Here is a 23,187-nt window from a genome sequence, read left to right on the forward strand (position 1 = left end):
CGCATGGAAGCGCGTGACTGTGAGGAGTCTGTGCGCGTATGAATGGAAGCGTGTAGCGGAGAAGTGTGCGTGCACGTGGACTGAGGGGTGTGTGTGCGCGCGCGAGTGTGTGAGACGGCGTCCGTTTGCTAGTGAGCGCGTGCAGCTGTGTGAGCGTGAGGCTGTATGCGTACGTGTGTGAGTGTGTGCGCTTATGTTCGAGTCCCACTCCTCCCAGCGCTGCAAAGTGCAGGGGGCGGGCCGGGCGGCAGGGGGCCTGCCCCGCCGGATTCCCGCATGCTAGTTCCGGGGCGGTCGGGTCTAAAGGGCTTTATGCTCTGCCTGGAGGGTGGGGACTGGCGCGGGTAGAAAACCGGGACGCCCTGGGAGGGCCCGTTTCCTGCCACTAGGAGCCCGCCGAGGTGCGGGTCTCACCGAGCGCTCGCGAGCGGAGGCGCTGCTGCTGTGCGCGACGCGCGCCCACCTCGCGGGGAAGGAACGGCGAGGCCGAGGCCCCGGGCCGTCGGCGGGATGGAGCGCGGGGCGCCGGTGGCGTGCACGCTGCTGCTGGCTTTCGCCGCCTGCCTGGTGCCGGCCAGCGGCCAAGGTAAGAGCCTGCCAGCGGAGCTCTGCTCGGGGCGCCGGACTTCCCTGGCGGTGGCCGGCGGACGGAGGGGAGCGAGGCCGGGGTGGAGGGTGGTGGGAGGTGGGCGGCAGGACAGGGCGGCTGCTCCCCCTGGGGCGCTCAGGTTGCCCAGTGAGGGGCGAGCGGGAACCCCCTTCCGTGGCCCGCCTTGCAACTGAGCAGCCACAAACTTGAGAAAGCAGTCCCGCTGGTTTGGGTGACAGCGCACCCCACGGGCATCCGCCTTTGTTCCCACGGGAGTTTGTCCCGACCCTTCTGGAAAGCACTTTGAGATTGGACCTGGGAGAATGGAGGTCGCCCCCGCGAGTGCGCAGCCTGCTCGCGCCATGGACTTATTCTATTCGGGGCTGAGCGCTCCGCGGCGCTGCTCCGTGCGGTTTTCCACCTGCAGCGCCCGCCGAGGAGATCCCTTCGCGCGCCCGCGCTGCGGGCTAGAGTGCCCCCTCCTTTTTCCAGGGAAACTTGGTCCCGCGGTGACCCCCAAGAGACCGCATCTTGATACAGGTCATTTACGAGCCAAGATAAGGCCGGGAGGCGGGATTGGCTGAGCGTGCGGCTGATATACTGGAGCATTTTCTTGCAGGGTTTTCCTTTCCAAACCGGTGGTGGGAGCTTTTGTGTTGATGAATGGGGCGCGTCTGCGCGGCCAGAGTTTTGAGGGCTGGAATGGGGAAAGTTTCTGGTTTGAGCGCCTTAAACTTCTCTCAAGTTATCGGACAGTTTACGTTTTTACAGATACAGAGGCAGAGAAAGAGAGGGATAGAATAAAAACAGTAAGAGGGGAAGAGGAGAGAGAAGACAAGTAGAGAGGATAATGGGGAGAAGGGGAGAGAGCGAGCTTGAAGATGAGGGAGAGGGAAAGAGGGAAAGAGGGAGAAGGAGGGAGGGAGAGAGAGAGAGAGAGAGAGAGAGAGAGAGAGAGAGAGAGAGAGAAAGAGAGAGAGAGAGAGAGGAGAGAACATACCAGGGATGAATGGGAAGGGCGAGGAGGAGGCTGGGGAACCCGCGAGCTCTCTCCTTGGCTTTGCGTTGCTAGGTAGCAGCCAGGAGCCGCGTGTGACCGACCACCAGACAGACAGCGGACGCTGCTGCCTCCACGGGAGCTAATCTGTCTGTGGGGATGCGAGAGATGCCTCTCCCCATTTCCCCTCATGTCCCTTCTCGTTGGACAGCTTAATTGCCCTACAATGAAAATGAAACCCCTATTGTTGTAGGATTAGCCAAAGCAATAAATTGATTTTCCTGGATCACGTACTACTGGGGGTTGACGGATGGGGAGTGTGGAAGCCCCCATTTATGGTGGGGGGGGGGCTTGCGGATGGGCCGTGACATGTATTCAAATGGTTAATCTGCTCCCCCCCCCCCTCACTTCTTAGCATAAGCTCCTTAGAGAGAATCAACTAAGTAATTATACAGCAACTCCTAGCAGTGCCCGTTTCAGACTTCCTGGGAAGAAGCCTGGAAAGGCGAGCAAATCCCACCGGTCTTGTAAAAATCTTTGGAAAGGGAGGAGAGGCAGGAGGAGACTGTTAATAATTCTTACTTTGAACACAGGGAGGATTTATTATTATTGTAGAGGGTTTGCACCCTCTCGGAGGCACTTAGGGTTATATAGATCCCATGTCCTAAATATAGTACTTATTATATATACTACTGTATCCAGTAGTTCCATTTCTTTCATTTGTGACAGATTTCTTTGTCTCTGAGTTTTGGCTGCTTCACTGTGTTTGTTTCTATGTATTAGATAGAGCTTCTCTAAGTCTCCTGGAATTGGTAGAGTGGCCTTGTGTATTAGGTGTCCTGTAGGGCCCAGGGGCTCAGCCTCCCCAGTCATCTGAGCTGGGCACTCTAGGGGCACCTCTGTGTCTTGTTATAGTTGAGTCTTGATTGCTGTTGGCATCACTGGGAGGAATTGACCTCCAGGCCCATTGGCTGTGAGGACCAGCGACAACTACAGTGGAAAAGCAGCTGTGCAGGAGACACCCCTATAGAGCAGGACTTGCTTCAGTGGGGCTTTAGTGCTCACTGAGTCTGCCCCTTGAGTGGGTCGCTGGTGGATGTGCAGAGTTGTAATCTGGTATGGTCTGAAGCTGTCTGCTTGGTGAATCTCCTTAAAAAAAAAATTGAATGAGTCACCTGTCCCAGGCCTAAGAGGAAAACTATGATAGATTAATGCAGCCATGCATCATGTGCTCTTAGCTTGGTCCAGAACTTATACTGTGACAATGCTCCAACTCTCAAAGACTGCACTTCCAGATCCACTTTTCAAAATATTTGGCCATCAAAGCCAATTTCTGAAGATTTCTGCATTTCATAGTGCAGGCTGCTACGTGACTGGTTTTTAGTCTTATTCAAGATAATTATTAGGTCATGGTTAATCATGTCCATGTTCTCTAGGCAGGCACTCTAAGAACACTGAGGTTTAAATCATGTTTAATTAAAAAAACGTATCATCATTTAAAATAATAATGTTAAGAACCTAGACACATTTCCTTTGTGAATAGAAGCACATTATAATGTTGGCTTTGCAGTTTCTGTTAAGTCCTAGTAACTAGAAGAAGGAATGTAGAAAGCAGAGGTCTGATTGGCATGGCACAATGGTTGAGTGTCACCTATGAACCAAGAGGTCATGGTTCAATTCCGGGTCAGGGCACATGCCATGCTTGCAGGCTCATCCCCAATAGGGGGCGTGCAGGGGACAGTCGATCAATGATTCTCATCATTAATGTTTCTATCATTCCCTCTCCCTTCCTCTCTGAAATTAATTAAAGATATATTTTTTTAAAAAGCTGACAATGGGCTGGACAGTTATCACATTCTGACCAATTGTTATCACAATTCTCCCCAAAGAAAGCAATATAGTAAGCACCTAATTGTAGATGATTCCCTATAAGAACTATACCATTCCTATACCTTCAAGGTTTTTTTTTTTTTTTTTTTTTTTTTTTTTTTTTTTTAAAGAAAGTAGAGGCTGCTTACAAAAGTTAATTGAATTGAAAGGAAAAAGATTCTCATGGTTGACTGCATGATATAGAACAACTAGAAAGGTACTAATTGTGAAACTCTGTTCTAATATGGGGAAAATAAGTTTGATAGAGCCTTTGTTGGTATAACTCAAATAGTTGTATCATATCTTATTAACTTTATTATCTTGAGTTTTAAAAAATGTCATCAGTGTGGCATTCCACAACATTTATTAAGTGTCTCTAGTGTGTTAGGGAGTCAGAAGTATAAATACTAGAGAAAGGTTAAGGAGGATGAGAAATGAAAAAGTGGTCTCGATTTCATGTTTATATTAAACTGCAACTTTGTATTTAAGATTCTCAGTCATTCACTAGTTTCTAATAAACCTGGTCAGGATTTCACCAACATTAAAAAAGATTTGACATGTAGAATTACACACCTGAAACCTATGTAATTTTTATTAACCAATGTTATCCCAATAAATTTAATTTAAAAAGATTTGACATGTCTCAGCCACAGTTTTGGGCTGCTTCTTTAAAATGATCAGATTGGTAGTTGTTTTGAAAGGAGACATTTCTTTGATGCCGTATGTGTTCCATAAGGGCCTGCGCAAATGTTTCCTAAGTGATTTATCAACAATCTCAGCACTGTGGGATGATGGGGGAAGAGTGAGATTTTGGGGTTAGATTTGGGTTTGATTCCTGACTGCCACTTACTACCTTGGAAATTCAGTAAAACATATATTTTAATTTTTTACAAGTAGTCGTTTGAATGGTGCACTCGTGTATGTTGACATGCTATTTTAGTGGTTATAACAACTTCACATATTAATCTGGACTCATGTTTATAAATGACAGAAACCTAAGTTAAAGTAGTTGAAACCAAAAAAGAAGTTTATTGAAATACATAATTTAAAAGATATGGCTATTAGGTGGAACCTTATGGGATTGCTGTGATTTTAGGACCTAGAATCTAGGTTATAAAAAGTCAAATATTGGCAATTTCATTTGGCTCAATGTATTATAAAATGCAGGCCCAGCCTATATCATACTGATCTGGTTTCTCTTTTTCCTGGTTATGAGATGACTCTGTTTTCAAATGTGTTCCCTCTGGTGTTATAAGATGATTGTTCATGGCTCTTGGAGCCACAGCCTTTCATGTCATGTTCGGTGGAAAGAACAAGAGTTTTTATCTTAATTATTCTCAGCAAAAGTATTAGTTGCATCTTAGGGGTTCTGCTTAGGTCATTGGAGAATCAGTCACTCTATCCAGGGGCATGAAGTGTGTCCATGGGTTAGGCTTGGGTCACATGCTTGGTCCCTGAAGTCATGGACTAAGGATGGACCCCAAAGGAAAATTGGGGTAAAGCTACCAAGAGAATGGTAAATAGATATTGGTCTGCAAAAACAACAAGTGTCTAGATGTGCTCTCCCTCCAGGTAGCACACCGGTGCCATTCCCTCCTCCCTCCCTTTCCCCCACATGCACCATCCCCTAAGCCAGTGATGGCGAACCTTTTGAGCTTGGCGTGTCAGCATTTTGAAAAACCCTAACTTAACTCTGGTGCCGTGTCACATATAGAAATTTTTTAATATTTGCAACCATAGTAAAACAAAGACTTATATTTTTGATGTTTATTTTATATATTTAAATGCCATTTAACAAAGAAAAATCAACCAAAAAAATGAGTTCGCGTGTCACCTCTGACACGCGTATCATAGGTTCGCCATCACTGTCCTAAGCTTTAAGGGAGCCATTGAGATTTGCAACCAGGGAAGCAATGAGCAGCAGCAGCTTATCCTGGGCTAACCCTCTGAACTTGTCTCCAAGGCCCCATTCCCCCCCCCCCCCCCCTTTTCACTGACTTCCCAGTGAGCTAAGGCAGCCCAGCCTAGGCTCTCCTGCTGCTTCTTTTAAGCCCTTCCTTGTTTCACCCTCCTAAGTATATTTTTACTGTGGCCAATAAATTCTTGCTTGCTTTTCTATTCTTTTTTTTAAAAAATATATTTTTATTGATTTCGGAGAGGAAGGGAGGGGAGAGATAGATAGAAACATCAGTGATGAGAGAAAATCATTGATTAGCTGCCTCCTGGGGATTGAGACCGCATCCCAGGCATGTGCTCTGACCGGGAATTGAACTGTGACCTCCTGGTTCATAGGTCGACGCTCAACCACTGAGCCATGCTGGCAGGGTTTGCTTGCTTTTCTAAACACAACAACAACAAAAAAAACAAACAAAGAAAACAAGTGTTTAGAACACCTTAACAGATAAAACAAACATGTTATTTGAATTTTATATAAAGACAGACTTGAAAAGGCTACAGAAATTTTTGAAAAATATGTTAAAAATTTTTTTTTATTGATTTCAGAGAGGGAGAGAATCAGTGATCGGCTGCCTCCTGCATGCCCCCTACTGGGTGGGGATAGAGCCTGCAACCTGGCATGTGCTCCAACTGGGAACAGAAGCTGATATCCTGGTTCATAGGCGGACACTCAACCACTAAGCCTCACTAGCCAGCCTAAAATACGTTTTTATTGATTTTAGAGAGAGAGAGGAAGGGAGAGGGAGAGGGAAAGGGGGAGAGAGAGAGAGAGAGAGAGAGAGAGAGAGAGAGAGAGAGAGAAAGAGAAAGGGGGGGGGAGGGAGAGAAACAGCAGTGTGAGAGAGAAACATGGATCAGTTGATCCAGACCGAACCTGCACCCTAACAGGGAATTGAACCAGTGACCTTTTGGTGCATAGGAGAACACTTAACCAACCTTACACTGGGTAGGGCAAAATTATTGGCAATTAGAAATTACTCAAGAGCAGGCAGTCCTGGTATAGCTCAATAAATTGAGGGGGAAAAGTATTGGAAACATTAAGGCAAAAGACATGGTGCCTATGTTCATGTGATCAGGTTGCAACTTTAAGTTTATAAGGAAAACAGGAGAAAGGAGGAAATCTAGAAGGTTTATTTATAGCATAAAGGGTTCTTATTTAAAGTAGACCTTTGTGATGGACAGGAAAGTTCTGGAAATTGAGCTGAGAGATCAGAATACAGGAGTTCTTGAATCTATTGTATGATTTCATTTTTTTAGTGAATCCTAGGCCCTTGCTACTTCTCCTGCATACTCTACTTCACTCCCTTGTTTATATTCCTAATACTTTGTCCCTTTTCCAGGCACTAGACCTCAGCTATGAGATGGAGTAGAGAGAAGAGAGAAGGGTTTGGAGACATATTAAGATGCTTCTATGAAGACAACCCCAAGAGTCCTTAGCATTTACCCTAGAGATTTTTTCCAAATATGGTAGAACAGGTGTCTTTCACACATTCCAGGATTAATTCAGAAATGCCAAATACATATACTCTATGCTGCTTGTTATTTTGTTTTAATTTAGATCTATTTCTTATAGCATGTGCTGGGGAACTAGAAACATTATCATTCCAAAAGTGAGATGGTTAACTGGTATATTAGAGTATTTCTGACTTAGGACAATGCCAAAGCATAATGCAAGAAAATATAAGTCTCTCTGAGAAAATGTCAGGTTAGACAGTGTGAAGTTTCATGTTGAAATTCCTAAGCTTTTGGTCATTAACCCTCAGGTCATGCCTGACCCCTAAGGTTACTGGAAACAGTAAGAAATGAATGAAAGGAGGAAATGTGATTACCATTCTGTTCATTGAAAAGTTAAACCACTGTTACCATGGACACAATGGCTTTTTTATTGTCCAGATTTTGAAATCAAAGTTTGTAAGCAACACTAGAGGTTTCTTTTAAGTTTATGTACTATCAACCAATAACACATGAAGATTCCTAGTAACTTTACTCACTGATCTACTGATTCACATTACAACATATCTATTTTTGAGGGTCCAGTGGGTTTTGAGAAAACCTGAAAATGGGGAATAAGACAGTAGCTACAATTCTGAGTTCTGTTATGCTAGACTTTCTTGGGTTCTTCTATAAAAACATCCTGTCTTAGAGTGTCAGAGATCTGCTTGTCACTTTGGGCCCAATTCTTTGGTTTTTAATCTCATTAACAAGGAGAAGCTTTTCCCAGTAAAGGCTAAAAATAAAAAAAGAATTTATTTCATAGGGAAATTCTCAAATAAAGTTAAATTTAAGAATGAAAAGTGTTTTCTCTGAAATATGTCAATCATACCTGCATTATAGTCTTACTAAAAAAGAAAATCCTACGTGTACTTCCACACCAATTTAATTCCAATGTGGGGAAGGGTGTGGAGGATACTTTTTGTTGAAAGAAACAAGAAATAAAAAACCCTCTGCAAACTGGCTTAAACAATCAAGGGTATTTATTGGCTCCTGTAAGGAAAACTGAGGCAGTGAGGGGTTCAGGTGAGGTGCAGCAGGCTCCAGTTCTCTTTCTTTGTGTTTTTCTTGACTCTACTCCCCTCTAGGTTTCAGTTTTGTTTTCAGTCTGGCTTTCCATATTGTCATATAGCTGCCAGGGCAAATGGGGCTACATGTTTGTTTAATCCAGGGTAACTCAACTTTGAGAATATTTCAGTTATGTTCTCAAAAACGTTCTTTCATCACAACCTATAAAATATTATAATTGCTATGGATCCTAGATAGAAGTCAGCTTGCTCCCCAAACTCGGCATATCATCAAAATTACCTGGGGAGCTTTAAAAAGTATATAGATTCTTAGGCCAAAACCTATACTAATAAAATCAGCAGTATGGGATTTTTTTTTTTTTTTTTTTTTTTTTTTTTTTTTTTTTTTTTTTTTTTTTAGCGTTTCCAGGAGATTTTGAGGATCAGACAGTTTGGGAACAACATTCTAGATAACTTATCATTTTTATTTTTTGTAAACTGAAATACAGAGATGAAATAACTCGGCACAGTAAATTCCTTCCAGTGGCACTGAATTATACTCTGTTAAATCAGTTCTTTCTTTTTTTTTTTTTAAATATTGATTTCAGAGAGGAAGGGAGAGGGAGAAAGAGACAGAAACATCAATGATGAGAGAGAATCATTGATCGGCTGCCTCCTGCATGCCCCCTACTGGGGATCAAACCTGCAACCTGGGCATGTGCCCCGACCGTCAATTGAACAGTGACCTTCTGGTTCACTCAACCACTGAATCACACCGGTAGGGCTCCTTCTTTCTACTTCCAATATCTTTTTAGAACATCAGTCAGGTCATGTCACTCCTCTGCTCAAAAACTCAGTTGGTTTCTGTCACATACAAATTGGGTTGTCCAGAAACAGACATTGAGATGAAGTTTGGAGTGCAGATGTATGTTAATTAAGATTAATATTCTTGAAGGAAAGGGAGGAAGCAGAGATGGACAGAAGGTGAACTATGACAAGGCCTCAGTCAACATAGTGGGGATCTGTGGAGCAAGAGTTGGCTGTGGGCGTGTTCTGTGTTAGGCCTTCCTTAGTTACTAGATGTGGCCTGTCCTGGGAAGAGCATGAGCTTGAGAAGGTGTCTTTCTACACTGATGTGCACCCCAAAAGAACTGAGTGCATGTAGAAAGTCCTTGAAGAAGACGTTGGGTGTGTTTCCTATAGCTTAGCATCTCATAAAAGGTCACAGTATAAGTCCTTACAGTGGTCCACAGGATCCTAACAAACTGGCCTCCATATTACTTCCCTGACATTATCTCCACTCACAAGGCTCTAGATCAGCGGTTCTCAACCTGTGGGTCGCGACCCCTTTGGCGGTCGAACGACCCTTTCACAGGGGTTGCCTAAGACCATCCTGCATATCAGATATTTACATTACGACTCATAACAGTAGCAACATTACAGTCATGAAGTAGCAACAAAAATAATTTTATGGTTGGGTCACTACATGAGGAACTGTATTTAAAGGGCCAGAAGGTTGAGAACCACTGATCTAGATGCAGTGATATCCTTGCTCCCCCCCCCCCCCCCCCCCACTCAACATGGTGAGCACCTTAAATGCCTCTGTACTTGCTTTCTCTCTTCCTGAGAGCTCTTGCCTCAGATTATGCATCACTTGCGTCTTGCCTTCCATAGGTCACCTTCTCAGTGTGGCCTTCTCTGATTCTTTCCTGAATTTATATTTTCCATTGCACTTTGCTTATTTATTCACTTTTGTCTTTCAATCCCTAAAATGTAAAGTTCACCATAGCAGGGATTTTTATCCTTTTTATTCATTGCTTTATCCTCAGTGTCCAGAATAGGGCTAAATAAGTACAGGGGTAGGCAAAAGTAAGTACACTGTGCCATTGCAACATTCTTTTGAGTTAATAAAGCCATTGTAATAATCAGAATCTAAATGTTTTTCAAAACTGTAAACCTACTTTTGCCCTCCCTGGTATATAAGAAGAATGAATGAATAGATGCCACCAGGAATGCTAAAACTAAGAAGGGGCATTCTTGGTTTATCACCATGTCTCTGGTATTGCCAGCCCTTCATTCCCCCAGGCTCCTGGAGGCCCCATCAAGACCTGATAGAGAAAAAAGAACATTGCAGTCTCTATCAAAACAAGTGGCTTAGCAACGCTGTTTCTCTTCATTTGACTTTCCCCCTTTCCTCTGCCTCACTGCCCCCAACTACTGCTGATTCCCAAGGCATTTGAGAGTAACTGATTCTGTGTCACTCTTTTTCACTAACATCCCAGACACCTGGTTGCCCTGTGAGAATCCCCTGTACACACAGAATGAGTCATTTTGCTATTTTTGGTATAGATTTGTTACAGTAGCTTTTAAAAAAAGATAAGTCAAAGTGTTTGGAAGTTATGTTAGTGGACTGTCATTCTGTATTTAAACAGAACACAGAAGAAAGCTGTCTGAAACCATGGCACAGTGAAAACAGCCTTGTTCAGACAAAAAGCCCTCTTTGAAGAGGGGAGTGGTTTCCCCATTCAGGGAGGTGGCATGGACTATGGTGGAAGGAACATGTCAAGTCAGGGCGTCCATGGACCTTGTTCCTGATGAATGAAGGAAAAATGGGCCTAACTAAAGAGGGCCTGAAACTGCCAAGAAATGCCCAGGGCTGCTTGTCCCTGGGCACAATCTTTTTCACTTTGGACCCCGCTTTTTCAAGGACTCCATATACAACCATGACCTAAGGGGCCAGAGGCAGATGAATGACTCAGATAGATGCATGTACTGCATGGACAGAGAAGTTGAGGGAATGAGCTAGAATAATGAAGGCTAAATTTTTTTTGGAGTGCTTTCTATGTGCCTAACACAGTCCTAAGTGTTTTATAGGTATTATTCGTTTACTTGCTTTTTCATTAACAATCAAATTTTATGAGTAAAGGACCAAGGCAAAGAAAGGTAAGGTAATTGCCCAAAGCCATCCAGTTACTAAGTGGTGGAATCAAGACTTGAACGAGCCCAGAGCCCTTATTCTTCCATGCTATCACTGTGGATAAGTAGGAGCAAGTGGAAGAGAATGCCTCTATCAAACAAAGCCTCATTTAGTGAGGCTCATATTATAACAAGGTAACTTCATTTTAGAGGTTGGTCCCTTTGCAACCCAACTCTTGGACATTTTTCTGCTACTTTTGGCAGTTATTCATTCATTCGTTACATATTGATCGAGACCTTTTCATGCTCCAGACATGATGTAATCAGGTACAATAAAGGATAGAGAGATTCCTGTGACATAGGCCTGTCAAAAACAGCGTATTGTTTAGAAGAGTACATTTCTATTTTAACTCAGTTTTGCTCCATACTCTTTAGGTACCGACCGAATCCTGTCTGCTGGCTTTCTCCTATATTATCATCTTATTATTTGGGAATGCCCTCTTCTCTATGATGACATGTTTTAGTTCAAAAGATCCCACAGTCAGAATTCTATTCTAACTTCCCATTAGGGATGGCAGAGGTTTTTAAAGGTTTCTGTTTAGTTTTTTCTTTTTAAATATGTTTTTAGTAATTTCAGAGAGAGGAAGGGAGAGGGACAGAGAGCTAGAAACATCAATGATGATAGAGAATCATCGATCGGCTGCCTCCTTTACGCCCCCTACTGGGATCAAGCCCGCAACTTGGCATGTTCCCTGACCAGGAATCAAACTGTGATCTCCTGATTCATGGGTTGACGCTCAACCATTGAGCCACACCGACTGAGCTGGGTTGTTGTTTAGTATTAATGAAAAAATTCCCACTAATTTCTCCTATCCAAAGCCCTAGAAGAAAGTAGTCAACAACCAAGTGAGAACTGAGTCTCTTTATGCCTGAGGAGGCTGCTCTTGTAGAGATGGAGAAGGCATTTGCCCACAGGCTGGATGTGCTGAAGGATCTTTTGGGCTCCAAGCAACTCTGACCCTGGTCAAAGATGTCTGCTCTGCCACCATTAAAGCCAGTCTTGAAACTCCTGATAAAATGCAGAAATTTTACCCCAGTAGGTGAAGTAGTTGAGATGGTAATGCACAGTAAATGTTTGCTGGAGAAAGGTTCAGAAAGAATGAGACCCAAAGCTGGCATGTTTTCATGAGGAATGAAAGGCGGGAAGAAGGTACCAGTGGTGAGAAGTAGTCTTAATAGGGAGCTAATTTTATCTTTTAATTATTTTGCTTAAATCAGTTTTTTGGGGAGTGGGGGTGGGAGGGTATTATTGCTTGTGTTTTTTCTTAGGATGGCTTTATGGAGAGTTTCTGTTGTGAATCTGTCAAACGGATCTCAAAGATAGAACTACTTACCTTCTAGTCTGGCTCTCTCTCTAGTTAGCTCAGTTGAAATAGGACTGTTTGAACAAAAGGGGAGATTGACCCTAAAAGCTATAAAGTTGCAAGACTCTGTCAATCATTCCTTAGGGATTCATCAGTGCAAGGTAAGATTGAGAGGAGGCTTTTAGATTTAATGTACATGGAAGTTATAATTTTTCTAGACCATAATGACGACTGTTGATAGGAAATCCTGTTTTTTTCCTAAGTTAGCATGCAATAAAAAAGAATTTGCAAATGAACAAAGTAAAACACACATATTCCAAGCCAATTGCTAAATAGTTAATTTCTATGTACCAAAACTTTGATTTTTTTTCCAGTTCACTTCTGACATAAAAATTTACTTCTTCCCTAATATTTGGTGCAGTGAGGTGTTGAAAGAATTTGCTAAGTAATCATTGGAAGCTGAGATTCTAGTGAAAAACAAAATGCACGGTTTAAAAATTGAATGTACTAACTGGAAGACAGCAAAAGTTAGATGCTTCTTGCTGTAAATGATTAAACCCGGCAGAGCAGACAAGAGAAAACATGGGACCTGAGCTAAGTAGGGCTTGAGCTAAGAAGGATGCATATTGTATCCTTAAGGGAAATCAAAGAGGTCTTTAATAGTTGTTGCTGATTGTGAATGTGCAACAAAATCCCGCTGTAATCCAGATTTATTTTCAAGCGTTTTGCTGTGATTTTGAAGGATCGAGAAAATGAAGGGAAGTGAAAAGGTGTTTTATTAATGCCCCAGCACTCTTCCTGAAGGAGGTCTCAGCATTTGTCACAGTGACCTGGACTTTGGTTCCCTTCAGAGCCTTCGTGCACGATGGGTACATGAGTAGATCAAAGACAAATGGCTCTGCTTTTCTTGCAGAGAGGCAGTGGATCTACTAATTGAGAACTGGATAGACATGAGACACATAGGATACATTCTTTCTGATTTTCTACAACAGGACTGGTTTTCTTAGGACACCCTTCTCCTTTTTGAGCTGGGGGCAAGTGGTTGGTCTTAATTTTTCTATCTGTAAAAAGGAATAAGATTTTATAGTTCGCATAGGGATGGGCTTTGAGTATTGACATGAGTGAAGTGTTGTATTCTTATTTAAAAAAGTAATACAGACTAAAATAGACGTTGCATGTGTATAGTTCTATAAATTTTAATACCTGTATATGTTTCTGTAACCACCACCACAATCAGAATTAGAACAGTTCATGCACCTCCCCCCCAAATTCCTTTATGCTATTCTTTTGTAGTCACACCCCACAAATAGTAGGTTTTAAGTTCTTTTTTTTTAAAAACTCACTTTCTCATATGAAAGTCTCGATTACCTTTTGTTTGTTCACTTTTTACTCAATAAGTGTTCCTAGCTCATTTTTTTTTAAAATATATTTTATTGATTTTTTACAGAGAGGAAGGGAGAGAGATAGAGAGTCAGAAACATCGATGAGAGAGAAACATCGATCAGCCGCCTCCTGCACATCTCCTACTGGGGATGTGCCCGCAACCCAGGTACATGCCCTTGACCGGAATCGAACCCGGGACCTTTCAGTCCACAGGCCGACGCTCTATCCACTGAGCCAAACCGGTTTCGGCACCTAGCTCATTTTTGAACTAATTCAGAATGACATGGATGGTAAGCTTGCAAAGCTGTGTTTTTTTTTTGTTTTTTTTTAAATCATAATGGAGGAAAAGGCTCTGGGAAGATGGCAGCTCTTTCAGTATAGCCACACACACACAAAGATTTCCCAAACTCGGCCCATTGCTAGATTGGAATCTGCAAAGAAAACACACTCAAGAAATCTCCCTTGAAGAGGAGGACAGAGGTTTATTTTTTATTTGATGATTTACCCCTTGACACTTGGTAAATGATGAGTTGATGTTTTCAAAGAAGATTAAGTCAGTGTGGTTAATTAACTGGTAATCAGGTGACTTAAATCAATTAACTTCTTGTTAACAATTTCCATCAATTTTGTAAATAAATGACTAAATCGGTAAATTCTACTCTTAGATTAAAGGTTATTTCCTAATTTATTTTATTGATGACAAATTAGAGATTTTCTCCTCATCTCATTCCCTCCCTGACAACTTTTCTCTTACAAATGAGAACTCTTAAACCAGCTATAGGTTGAGAGGAACACACCAAGCTAACTTTTTTTTTTTTAATCCTCACCTGAGGATATTTTTCCGTTGATTTTTAGAGAGAGTGGAAGAGAGAGGGAAAGACAGAGAGAAACATTGATAATGAGGGAAACACATTGACTGGTGCTTCCTGCATGAGCCCCAACCAGGGCCCGGGCCAGGGAGGAGCCTGCAACCAAGGTACGTGCCCTTGACCTGAACCAAGCCTGGGACCTTTTGGTCCACAGGCTGCTGCTCTGTCCACTGAGCCAAATTGGCTAGGCCCGGGCCACGGTAACTTTTAATATTTGGTTTAAAGGAGAAGTCAGGTTGAAGGACAGCTTTGCTCTTTCATTTCAGCAGAATTTGAAAGTAATTTAGGGAAATGAAATTTAGTAAGTAAGCATATACATGGTGACATTATGGTAGAATGGAGGGTAGCAAGTAATGAGGAAACTCACTCAAGGATGAGCTTTTAAGTTTTAAAATGTTTTATTTTATTTTTTCTAAGTTAAAACTGAATGAAGATATAATAAAATGAAACAATTTGGCTGTTAGCTGAAAGTGAACTTGTGGATACTTTCAGTACTCTAGAGGGAAAATATAAAAATATTGGGGCATATTGATTGCATTAGTCTGTAAAGCTTGCCTGTAGTTTTAAAACACCATAAAATATACAACTAATTTTTTTTTATTTTTTATAATCCTTATAATTGAAAATTTTCTGCTTACATGATTTTATTATGTCTTGGTCTCCAATGAGACATGTGAGCAGGCACTTTTAAAACTTATCTCCCATGTCCTCAAATCTGCCATCGAATTTTCTTAAAGGCATTGAACGCTTGGGGGATTTGCATTGTAGGAAGGATGATATAGGGAATATTTGGTGTCTTGAATAATTTCTGAAGAATCAGTACATTTAAAAATTTACAAAAATTCTATGCTAAAATCACTCACATTTTATAAAGGAAAAATTCTTAGAGTTTCCTGGAAGGTATAGAAAGTGGCTTAAATTATGGGAATGAACTGTAGCCAGTGATAAAGATTTAAATCTCCAGCTACCAAGCCAAACACTGGGCTCTTCCTACTATTATAGAAACTCTGGCTATGCTCCCATTCCCCTACTGCTCCTTCTTCATCTGCCCAAGAATCTTCAGTCTTAAGGGTCTACCTACCCTGGAAACAGTTAACTTGTGGCTGATCCCTTTCTGGTGCTGGTATACCCACTGGTATTAGAGCTTTGAAATTTAGCTTGGTCACTTTTCAGATATGTACCCTTGGACCACTTGGCCTCTCTGAGCTTCAGTTTTCTGGACGATACGATGAGCTTTAGTAATTTCTACCCCTCAGGTACCTGTGAACATACAGTAAACATTTGGCCCCACAGGGAACCTGGTGCTAAATCATTCATAGTTGACCAGCTCTTAGTTAGGTCAGTGCAGCAGAGCAGCCACCATGCTGTGGTCTTTTGAAATACAGGAATCACTTGTCAAATTCTCTATCCATAGAACTTGCTGGGGGAAAAAACATAGCTTTTTTTTAAGGAGGGGAAATATTTTCCTCCTTCTCTCCCTCTCTCTCTCCTGGAATCGAACCTGGGACCCTTCAGTCCGCAGACCAACACTCTATCCACTCAGCCAAACCACTCAAGGCTCTCCTCTCCTCTTTTTCCCTAGAAGAAGGAAAGGAGAAAGGCAGAGGGTTTTGAACCCGTACCAAAAGGAGGGATAAAGAACTCTACTTGGACACAGAGCAGTCCAAGTAAGACCCTAGAGGCTTGAAATAGTGTACAAGTTGGGGAATTGTGATGTGTTCCAGCCATAAAGTGAAAGAAAGGATGGAAGGAGATGAGGTTGGAGAAAGGGGTCCCAGGCTGTCCTCACATGGAAGTCATTACAAAGCCTCTCTTTCCCACACTCCCTCCTCACTCTCTTTCTCCCTTTCACCAGGTTCACCTATTTGCTTTAAAATAACCCCTCAATTGAAAATTGAAAACAATTCAGACCTTAGTCAGGATTCTCACCTTTATCCTGAGAACAATAGGAAACCATTTGGCAGACTTAATTAAATGAGTGGTCAGAGCAGGTTTTCTTTTTAAGTTTATTCTCGTTGCTGCATTGAGAATGGCCTGAGAAGGAATGGACAAGAAAGATTTGGACAGAGCAGTCAGGTGGTGATAGGTAAGAGAGATCATGGTGAACTGAAGTGGTGGTAGCAATAAGGTAGAAGGAGTATTGGTCAGGCGTGGAAAGTATTTCTAAGGTAGAATTGATAGGTCTTGCTGATGGGTTGAATGATCTTTTACCCTCTCTGCATCCACCCCCTTGGGCATTTAACTTTGAAGTGTCCTCTGCCTCTGTCTCTGGGCTTGACCATGTGCCTGGCTTTGGGTAATAGAATGAAGCAGAAGTGCAAGTATGGTGCTTCTAAGTCTACAACTCGAGAGGCCTTGCTCTTTCTTGTGTTTCTGTCATCTCCATGAGGACATTCCTGAGGTAGCCTACTGGCATGGAACAGATACGTGGCAGAGACTTGAAGTGTCCAGTCAGCCCAGTTGAGACTCGTCTAGATCAGTGGTTGGCAAACCGTGGCTCGCGAGCCACATGCGGCTCTTTGGCCTCTTGTGTGTGGCTCTTCCACAAAATACCACGTGCAGGCACGCAAGAATAGGGCGCACATGCATGAGTTGAGTGAGACTGGCTACAAGACGAGTGTGGATGGGAGAGTTGGAAAGGGTTGACCTCAGCGAATGTACCTCAATCAGATTGAGGACATTTTTAGCAAAGGCCAGCTTAGGAGTACCCTAATTAAGTTAATAACAATGTACCTACCTATATAGTTTAAGTTTAAAAAATTTGGCTCTCAAAAGAAATTTCAATCGTTGTACTGTTGATATTTGGCTCTGGTGACTAATGAGTTTGCTGACCACTGAGATAGGTAAATAAGCATTGTGCTACAAGGTGGTAGGTATTATAATGGAAGGTCAGGAAAAGAAGTGATGAAGTCATGTAGGCCCGAGGGGCTAAGAGCCAAGGAAGACTGCACAGAACTGAGTGTTGAGGGAGGGTGTGTCAGCAGGAGATGGAGCTGGGAGAGGGGACTCTGGTTAGACTGTGAAGGACTTTGTATGTCAAGTTCAGAAGTTTAGTGCCTTTGAAGAATATAAGTTGGGAAGTGCAATGATCTGACTTCCATTTACTAAAGGTAATGCTTACTGCAATGAGGAAAATCAGGTCAACCAGATGATTGGAGAATTACTATAATCATCTGAGTGACAGATGATGAGGGTTGAACTAAACTTGTAGACCTGGAGGTGACCAGAAGGGGAGAGAGTCACCATGGAATGTAGAGAAGGCTTTTATTTGTTGCTCTTTTTGATAATTCCATTATTTGTTCAATTAGTTGATATGTTTTGTTTATGAGAATATTAGAAATATCTTTTCAATGTACACATATGTTATTTATATTCATAAAAACGTGATGATGTTTATGAATCCTCTTGTCTGAAGAAGTTCTAGCTTATTGGCCATCTGGGCATGGTGTGTGATGTTTTCTTTGGTTTAGCTCATTGATTCCTAGTTGGTGCAGCTCCCTTAGGGAGCATCTGGATGTGTGTGGGGGTATTTTTTGTTGTCACGATGCCTGACTGTCACTGCTAGCATGTAAGAAGGCAGAGGACAGGGATGGTAAACCAGCTGCAATACATAGGACAGTTCCACACTACAAGGAATTGTCCAATCCCAAATGCTAATGGTTTCTCCCTGAGAGCCCATTTTGGTTGATAGGGAGTGAACAAAGATGCAGGGATGAATAATACTGGTAGTAAGAGCTGACATTTTCCTGAAACTTACTACATGCCTCTGATATAGGCCCCATAATTATAGAGTTTAATGCTTGTGGCAGTCAGGGAGGTAAATACTATTACTATCTCCATTTTATAAATGAGTAAACTGAGGCAGGGTAGGAGGTTTGGCTCTAGATCTTGTGCACTGAACTCTAATGCTCTATTTTTCCCCACATGATTGATTCTGTGACTTTTATTGAACCCATACTCAATTTAATAAAATAAATCCATCAATAATAAGAGGAAAGGAGAAATACATTTGTGTTGTGTACTTATAGTTTATTAAATTTCAAAATACACATTTGGAAACATTTCTTCCAGTTTAGTAGAATATTAGAAAAATTTCTCCTCCAATTGTTTTTTAAAATAGGAAAAATGTTTGATGACATTTGTTTAAAATTAGAGTGGCTTTATGGATTGGGAGAAATTCTTATTTGATGATCAAACAACTGGTACTTTGTAAATGTCTGGTGAATTGAATTGACTCCATGGTGGCTTTACAGGGGGTCATGATTTGCAAATTTGTTTCTCACTTCACATAAAAGGCAATCTGCCGCAAGCACGATCTTCATAATTTGTAGGCATGTATCAGTGATATTGGATGAAGAATGTGGCCCTTTCTTGGACATGCCTTACACTTTCCTGCTTCTGTGCCAGTTCCAGTTTGTTCCTCTGCCAGGCATACCTTCCCTTCAGACCCGCATGCTGCAGCGTAAGTGCAGCTTCCTCCACAGGCCTTTCTTGATCTCCACTGAATGTTATCTGAACCTCTCTTACAGCACTTCTCATCATACCATGAATTACAATTATTTATGTATGTATTTTATCTCTTCCTCTAGAATAGGACCATTGATGCTAAGAGTTATGCCTGCCTCCTCTTATATTCTGTGTCTGGCATAGAGCCCTGAATGAGCTGGAACTCAAGAAATCTTTTGTTAATGGAAAGTTAAAAGAACTATATGAATTGTAGTAAAGCAACTCCATCATTTAATGGAGGTGATAGGCACACTCTAATCTGGACTGGTGTTGTAAAGAGGATTTTGTTGGGCTTGAATGAGATGGACATTTGTCTCTTATAGAACCAGCAGTAGGCTACTTGGTATTTCCATGGTATCATCAGGGAACCAGGCACTTACCTTCCTAGTCTGCTATTCTCTGCTGGTGGCTTCCATCCGTAACTTCACCTCATTGTCCAAAATAGCTTTTATAGCCATAACCATCTCTGCTCCAGGCTAGATAGTAGGAATGGAGGAGGAAAAAGAAGGGTGTGCTATCTCTCTTTCAAAAAGACTTCCTGAAAGTCCTACATAACCCTACTGCTTGTATTTCATCTTATTGATGACCACACTTAACTGAAGTCTGGGAAATGTAGCCTTTTATAAACACACTAGAGGCCCGGTGCACAAAATTTGTGCATGGAGGTGGGGGGTGTCCCTCAGCCTGGCCTGCAATCTGGGAACCCTCGGGTAGGGTCCCTAGGCCTGGCCTGCGATCAGGGTCCATCGGCGCTTTCCTTCCCCTGGCTGCCAGCAGCTGGCCCCGCCCCTGCTGCTGCCACTGCTTGCCATCTGTGCAGCGTTGCCCCTCCCCTCCTCTGCCACCGGTCGCCTCCCTATGCAGGTGACAGGCATGGGATGTGATTGCTTGGCTGGCCTGAGTCTCCCTCTGAGGGGTGATTGCTGGCCAGCCCCGCGCACCTACCACAACATTATTGGCTGGTGGCCTGGGCCTCCCTCTGTGGGGTGATTGATTGTGGGGCTCCCAGATTGCAGAAGGAGGCCCTGCCCACCCATCCAGGGCTCCATGATCTATTTATTGCTGCACAGAGGGTGGCCTGGGCCTCCCTCTGCGGGGCGATTGTGGGGCGATGATGGGGCCCCCAACCAATCGCATCGCACCTGCCTTGGCTGGCCTGGCACCAGTGTGTGTCATAGAGTGGTCATCCTGAAGGTCATCCAGATGGTTGTTCTGCTGTTCAGTCATTCGGTGGATTTACATATTATACTTTTATTATTATAGATTGTTCACCTGAATAAAATTGGTATTCTGTTTCTGAAGAGGAAGGGGAATGAAAATTGAGGTAGGCTGCTGTGGTCTTGACCAGGTGACACTGGGCATTTGTTCAGCTTTGTGGACAACTTTTTTTGGGAGAGACATAGACATTTTGAAATGAATTTGGAAGAAAGAAACAAGGATGATGAGAGAACTGGAAATCATGTTATGGGAGGAATGATGGAAAGACTGGGGATTTTTGTTTGGAGGAGAATCAGGGGAACAGTGGCTAGCTCTCTCTTCAAATATTCAAGGACCATCCTATGGAAGAAAGATAAAAACCTATTTTTAATGATTCTAAGGATAGGAAGGAAATTGTAGGCACATAGCATGCACCAAAAGAATGTTGGAATTAGACTTAAATTGTCTTTTAACTTTATAGTAAAGACCTTTTATAGTAGAGATGTTTACCATATATATGCATCTGCGAGTCTTTGATTTTGAGTTTATAAATACTGCTGGTTCTCTGGTTCTTCGTATCAGAACTGGAGGCCTGTTGCATGAAATTCATGCACGGGCGGGGGGAGGGTGGTGGTGGTGGTGGTGGTTCCCTCAGCCCGGCCTGCACCCTCTCCAATCAGGGACCCCTCGGGGGATGTCCGACTGCTGGCCCACAGGGATTGGGCTGAAACTGGCAGTCGGACATCCCTCTCGCAATCCGGGACCGTTGGCTTCTAGCTGCTCACCTGCCTGCCGGCCTGATCACCCCTAACTGCCTCTGCCAGCCGGCCTGATTGTCCCTAACTGCCCTCCCCTGCCGGCCTGATCGCCCCTAACTGCCTCTGCCTTGGCCCCCGCCACCGTGGCTTTGTCGGGAAGGAGGACTGGATGACCAGAAGATGGCCGGTCTATCTGGTCTAATTAGCATATTACCCTTTTATTAGTGTAGATTCCCTTTTGTTAATAGTTGCTATAGTGGTGATACTGTTAGCAGATTATTTTTTGAAAATCGCAGGACTTTTCCTTTCGTGAGAGGTGGTCTCTGTTTCCTTCATGCTTAGTCTTTTTCAAAAGGTCAAGTTAAAACAATTTCCACACTTAAGGGGAACTGAGGAGAAGTTTTAGATTGTAGATATTAATATCAGAGTTTAGTAATTCCATATTGTCTAACTCAGAATCCAATAAATATTGCCACTGTCAACTCCTTTGGACTAAGATATCTGTGTTTAGGCAACTGGTTAATTTTATTTAGTTAAATATGAAGTCATTTTTTAAAAAAGATCTTTATTTTATTTATTTGTTTTTGTTAATCCTCACTCGAGGATATTTTTTCCATTGATTTTTTAGAGAGAGTGGAAGGGCGGGGGAAAGACAGAGTAAGAGAGACACATCAATTGGTTGCCTCCTGTATGCACCCCAACCAGAGACAGTGATAGAGGCTGCAACCACCGAGGTGTATGCCCTTGACTAGAATTGAATCCAGGACACTTCAGTCCACGGGCTGACACTATCCTCTGAGCCAAACTGATTAGGGCTATTACCAAGCATTTTAAACACTCCTGAAATGTAAGTGTTGGATACATCTTAAAGATATTATAAAACAGGGAGATAAACTAGCAAAAAGTTAATTTATTTCACCAAGTAGTGATGTATTTTTGAAAGTGCATGAAAACTTGCCTATCTTTATGAATTAAGTTCTATTTTTTTTTAGCTCACTTTTATTTTGAATATAGATATTTTTGTCTCTTGTGAACCTGGGATATAAGAAATATTTACTAAGGAGAGAGTATAATTTAAAATAAAAGTATAATGTACTAATAAGATAATGTAAAATTTATGTCTTGAATCAACTTTATTTTGGCAGGGGAGAGGATCAGCTATCATTCTAATTAGGTTAATTTAGAAAGATTCTCAAACTGGGTTGCAGATTATGAATATAGAAGTCTTAGAGTATAAGCAAATACAGGGTTGGGCAAAAGTAGGTTTATAGTTGTTCGTATAGAAAAAGACATGCAGTACGGAATATATAGTCAATAATATTGTAATAGCTATGTATGGTGCCGGGTAGGTACCTGAAATAGTGGGAGGAACACTTGGTAAAGTATATGACTGTCTAACTGCTATGCTGTACATCTGAAACTACTACAAAATAATGTTGAATGCAAACTGTAATTGAAAAATAAAATTAAAAAAGATAAAAAATAATGCAAAATATATTTAGGTTATGGTTATTACAAGAGCTTTATTAATTCAAAAGAATGTCACAGTGCAACTGTGAACCTATTTTTGCCCTGTATATATGAAACAGAAAAAAAAAACACTAAAAATTTCAAAGGGAGACAATATGTAGAGTTTAAAGTATCAGAAAACACTTGGTCAACTATAGTAACAATAGCTCTCATTGGTTGAACACTTACTCATGTACCAAGCCCATAATCCTTATTCTATCTTCATATTAATTTTATGAGTAGGAGCCCTTATTATTTCCATATTTAGATGGGGAAACTGAGGCATGAAAATGAAACATGCCTGCCATAGTATTAGTAAGAGGTGGAGCTGCGGTTTGAACCCAGGCTGCATGACTCCAGGGGCTTACCTCTGGAAAGTTGCTTGGCTTCTAAGCAGTCTTCACTTTCCCCTTCCTTACCTCTCCATCCCAATTGTAGAGTAGCATATCAAGCATACAGCTACCTGGTTATTCAGACTTTATTTCTTAACCTTCTGTGGAGAACTGTTGGCTTTTAGATATGCTGGGCTGAATGGAAGGAGGGAAATACAGATTCTTCGACTTGATATGCTTTCCTAAAGTGCACCATGTACACACACACACACACACACACACACACACACACACACACACTGGGTAGAATTGGAGAATCTTGTGTTTTCAGTGGAAGGGGTTCTTGGCTATAAACAGCAGAGTAAGGGGTTTCAGTTTACAAAAGAACCCAAACTACAGTGTTTCAATAAGTCATGTTCATTTGTTACTTGTTTTTCTAGGCCT

The 23,187-nt window shown here is 42.2% G+C and overlaps 1 protein-coding gene across 1 annotated transcript in view; it reads left to right on the forward strand.

Annotated features, from left to right (window-relative positions):
• The first annotated feature begins 350 nt into the window (after positions 1 to 350).
• LRP2 (LDL receptor related protein 2) overlaps positions 351 to 23,187 on the forward strand; it is a 200,401-nt gene continuing 177,564 nt past the window's right edge. The window contains exon 1 of the mRNA XM_059704195.1: positions 351 to 586. Coding sequence (XP_059560178.1) covers positions 511 to 586 — 76 coding nt within the window. The 5' untranslated portion in view covers positions 351 to 510. The remainder of the gene's footprint in view (positions 587 to 23,187) is intronic.

Source organism: Myotis daubentonii, chromosome 7 (genome assembly GCF_963259705.1).
Source record: "Myotis daubentonii chromosome 7, mMyoDau2.1, whole genome shotgun sequence".
Classification (NCBI taxonomy): Eukaryota; Metazoa; Chordata; class Mammalia; order Chiroptera; family Vespertilionidae; genus Myotis; species Myotis daubentonii.